The sequence below is a fragment of the Limulus polyphemus genome, unplaced genomic scaffold, assembly GCF_000517525.1.
Source record: "Limulus polyphemus unplaced genomic scaffold, Limulus_polyphemus-2.1.2 Scaffold85, whole genome shotgun sequence".
Lineage (NCBI taxonomy): Eukaryota > Metazoa > Arthropoda > Merostomata > Xiphosura > Limulidae > Limulus > Limulus polyphemus.
In genome coordinates this window covers 308,435-312,926 of record NW_013665695.1, presented here as the reverse complement: position 1 = coordinate 312,926, position 4,492 = coordinate 308,435, and the positions used below count along the sequence as shown (strand labels likewise).

At 32.7% G+C, this 4,492-nt stretch overlaps 1 protein-coding gene across 1 annotated transcript in view; it reads left to right on the top strand.

The window, feature by feature from the left end:
* LOC111088084 overlaps positions 1–4,492 on the top strand; it is a 54,951-nt gene that overhangs the window by 10,629 nt on the left and 39,830 nt on the right. Inside the window, exon 2 of the mRNA XM_022397007.1 lies at positions 3,648–4,210. Coding sequence (XP_022252715.1) covers positions 3,705–4,210 — 506 coding nt within the window. The 5' untranslated portion in view covers positions 3,648–3,704. The remainder of the gene's footprint in view (positions 1–3,647; positions 4,211–4,492) is intronic.

Here is a 4,492-nt window from a genome sequence, read left to right as displayed (position 1 = left end):
CAAACATGCTCTCCCTTTCAGCCGTGAGGGCGTTAAAATGTGACTGTCAATCCCACTATTCGTTGATAAAAGAGTAGTCCAAGAGTTGGCGGTGGGTGGAGATGACTATCTGCTTTCCCTCTAGTCTTACACTGCTAAATTGGGGGCGGCTAGCGCAGATAGCCCTCGTGTAACTTTGCGCGAAATAAAAAAACAAACAAAGTCAGGAGAACTTTCGCTCTTTCCGACTTTTCTATTTTCCTTCTTTGTGAGTTCGAGATCCTCACTCTCTCAATTTTCTTCAATCTCATGTTTATGAGTAATCACCAATCTAATAAAATTTAAACATCAATATTACCTTATACGAATGCGCCACTTCAATTTACTTTGTTACGTATTCTGTAGCTTTATCTACAAAGTGATAGAAACTCTCGTTACTAGTAATGAATGTTAAATTTGCTGTTTACTTGAGTTTTTCACAACCGGATGGGTCTTATGATGGTGTGGTTCGTTAGTTGCTAGTGGACTTATTAGCTCAGTCGAAGCCCCCGATAGAAAAATGACTAAATTCAGAAGCAATTGATCACATTAATTCAGACCATTCTCTTTACACTTACATTAAGAAATAACAGAGGAAGCGTTTTCATAATACCATTATGTACATAGCTTCAAGTTTTCAACAAAAAAATTTAACATATCTGATAATTTAACGTTTTAGCACAAGAATGGAAACTGGACTATTTTACGAAACACCCGATTTCTCTGTTAGTATAGGACAAAATGATATACTCCGCTTTGAAATTTGCTATTATTAACAATATAATACTGACATGGAAAGAGATTTATACCTGGGATCTTTAACGTGTTCAGAAGATGAACTATAAAAGGTTCTTTGAAATATTGTAGTTTACGTTGTGATTATATAATATTTTCGTGTGTACACAATATCACTGTTCTCGATGTAAAAAAAGGTTTAATACTAGAAAAAAATCCTAATAAGAAGCTATCGATATACTTATATCAATGTAGATTGTAAATGTAAACATAATAAAGGAGCTATGTAACTAAATTAGTGATTATACTAAACGACCATAATAATCAATATTAACTTTTGACAAAAGCAAACTACCTAAATAAATCGTAACTATACAAAGCAACCCGGTACTAACTAAAGCTAATTAAATAAACTTTTCTTACGTTCTTACTTATAGAGATTAGAATGTATTGTTTCACCAATTTGTACCCTCACTGTTAGTGATATCTTCGGCCATAAACCCAATAATAGCTCACGAAGTTCAGATAGCTTAAGAAGATATAGATTATTCCTAAAACCATATACTGAACTAACGATGCAAAATATATAATAAAAGTATAGTTGTAAAGATTAAAGAATAATTATGCAATAATCTCATGTGTACATAATATTACTTACAATCCTCGTTTTAATGATACGAATAACAATAAACTTTTAATATACTCATATTTGTGTAGATAGATTTATTGGCAAATATACACGCAATAATAAACTTTCTAATTAACTGATTGGTTATTAACGATCCATACAAAAAGGACACAACTATTTCTCATTTATAAAAACAAATTTTAGTGTTAAAGGTTGTTTGCCATCTAATTGACATTTCTGTATTTATAAAATACTTTTTCAATCATATTCAGTACAGTACAACTAACTTACAAAATAATAAATAAATAAAAGTGACGTGTTTTCGTGTCTTTTTTTTTTTGTCATTGCTTACCAAATCATGAAAGTTAGATAATACACACTAGTTATCCATCACACTCAGTATCAACTAAATGCAATATTTGAAGTACCTTACATCTATATAAAAACCAGTAATTATCGTGCCAGACTATGGAACTGAGGTTACGTGGTCAGCGCCCAATTACCGACCAAATTTAAATGACGGTGAAATCCTACCACTGTTATGTCTGACAACAGGAGTCCAAGAGTTATGATGGGTGGTCTTGACTAGCTGCTTTTCTGCTAGTTTATCACTTCAAAATTAGAAAAGGCTGAAGTGGGTAGCTTTAGTATAGTTTGGCGCGAAATCCAACAAATAAACGAGAAGCTAATTGTACTAATTTTGTGAGCAAGAATTCAGCTGTGTAATGCCATCTTCATCAGAGTCAAACAGTTAAAACATTGCTAAACTTTTTTTTAAATAATGCCCACATAAAATAATAATGCATGAACTCTGAAAAAAAAACATAGATTTAGCCACAGAACAGGGCTGATGCAAGTTATATTCGATAAGCCATTATTCAAAAGTCGTCCAATGAAAGATAGTTTTTAGTCATAGCTCCAGCTAGATTGAGAATATTAGTTAAACGTTAACAAAACAACGAAATCTTCCCGAGTTTGATTCTTCCTAATACATGAAGTATGAAATCACAAAAAACAAACAAAAGAAAATTATGAAAAAACTCTAGATGTGTATATAATGTCCTACCTTTCAAAAATGGCTACGTGAAAAAATAAATCACGCATTAAAGAGCATCTACAAGTAAATGCCCCAAATTCATTTAGATAAGACAGAACTAAAAGAAAAATATTCGTTTGAACAAAAAGAAAATGGTGGTCTTTCAAGGTAAACATGATTTAACTGACACTAATGTCATCTAAATCCCCTCGGTGTTTATATGTTTCGGGTTGTAGTGAAAATATTATGTAAAATGCAATAAAAGTATAAAATATAAACAATTTCTAGGTTTTAAGGGATAAAATTTACTAAAAACTCCCTTATTTTGTCTCTTGTCGTAATGTAGTTTCCTTGTATTGCTCCAAAAAGAAACATAATGCAAATATGTATAAAATGCGTATCTAAATTCCAACTATGTCCACTTGTGTAATACATAACCAATGTATCTTACTTATATGTAAGTACGTCATACCTATCTATCTATGTAGGTGTGGTCCGGTGATAAATCTAACTGATTATGCGTATTCATCAAACATTGAACCACACCCTCTATCCCTGGCGTAATACGCTTTTCAAAGAAAATCATTTTGTTAAAGGAACGAAAGAGTCACTTTTACCACAAAATCAATGAGTTTCAAGCTTAATGTTCTTATCGCTATGCTCTTGCTATACACGTAACTATTTTATAGATTTAGGTAAGTATTGTACCTGAAATTATGATTCATCTTCCATTCGCAATTGCAAATACGAACGAATAGATTAACTAGGTAAATAACAACATCAAAAGCAACACATGATAATATTCATTATTGCTTAAAGATAGTTGGATATTGTTTATGCAGTCAGTCCCGCTTACATGTTGATGTGTTTATCAAGAGAGTCAGAGTGTAAAGAGTAAATCTGGAACTGACTTTAGTTCTATCTAGTGGTCAGTTAATAGTTTTTACCAAACTCTTGTCTTTTTCAGTACTTGCCATTATAAAAATCACTACAAGTACAACATTATAAGTTTTCAAATCAAATCTTCGCAAACTAAAAAATTGATAATAATGATGACGTTAATACAGATTAAAAGATAAGATAATGTAAATCATTAGCGAGGTACATAAAATGTTGTGTTGAAATTATTTTAAAACAAAACTATTTGTTCTGAAGCCTTTAAATATCTGTCAACATTTGTAGAAGTCTTTATTAAAACTGTTTGACAGGTTGCTGTTTTTATATTATTAGATGCTTTGAACTTTAACTAGTCACGTTCTTCATGATGCCAGGAATGGATATGGTCAGATGTTACACGACTGCACTGTGATGAGCGAGAATCTATATAAGAAACAAAAGGCTCTTGGGGTACTCCCAAAAACTGACAGCGAAGATGACGAAAGTAGATTTCGACTTTTAAGGGAGAATATGTTGAAACTCCTTCACACATCTGATCCAGAGAAAAGTGACTCAACGGACGATGACTCTACGGTAAAGTCCCTGCCCGGAAAAGGCGGAACGCGGAAGAAACAGTTTGAGAAACGAAAGAACATGAGCGCTAAGTCCGTAGCTAATCGAGGTAAAATTTCGGTGGGTAAAAAACTTCTTAAGAAAGAAAAAAAACAACCAGAAAGTTTAACCAGTAATCGAGTAAAATCCAACGTCAAGACTCCTTGTACTACAGATCCTATTATGAGAAGCAAATCACTAACAACTTCTAAATCTGAAATGCGAAAACGTCCAACTGAAAACGAAAGGGTTGCTGTGTGTGACCGAAGTTATAAAATAAAACACACCACTCGTCGAGCAGACAGGTAAGAACAGAACAAACTAGATCTGAGCAGTTAACAACAACAAAAGAAAACGTCAAGTACTGCGCGTTCATAACTAAGAACAGAGCAAATTAGATCTGAGCAGTTAACAACAACAAAAAAAAAACACGTCAAGTATTGCACGTTCATAACTTTTAAATCTTTCAACTACCATATTTGCCGGTGTATAAGACAATACTTTTTACTCTTAAAACAATGCCTGATTTTACCCCTCGTCTTATACACAGGTTCAGAGATAGAGTTCCGATAAGAACTTTCCGGTTA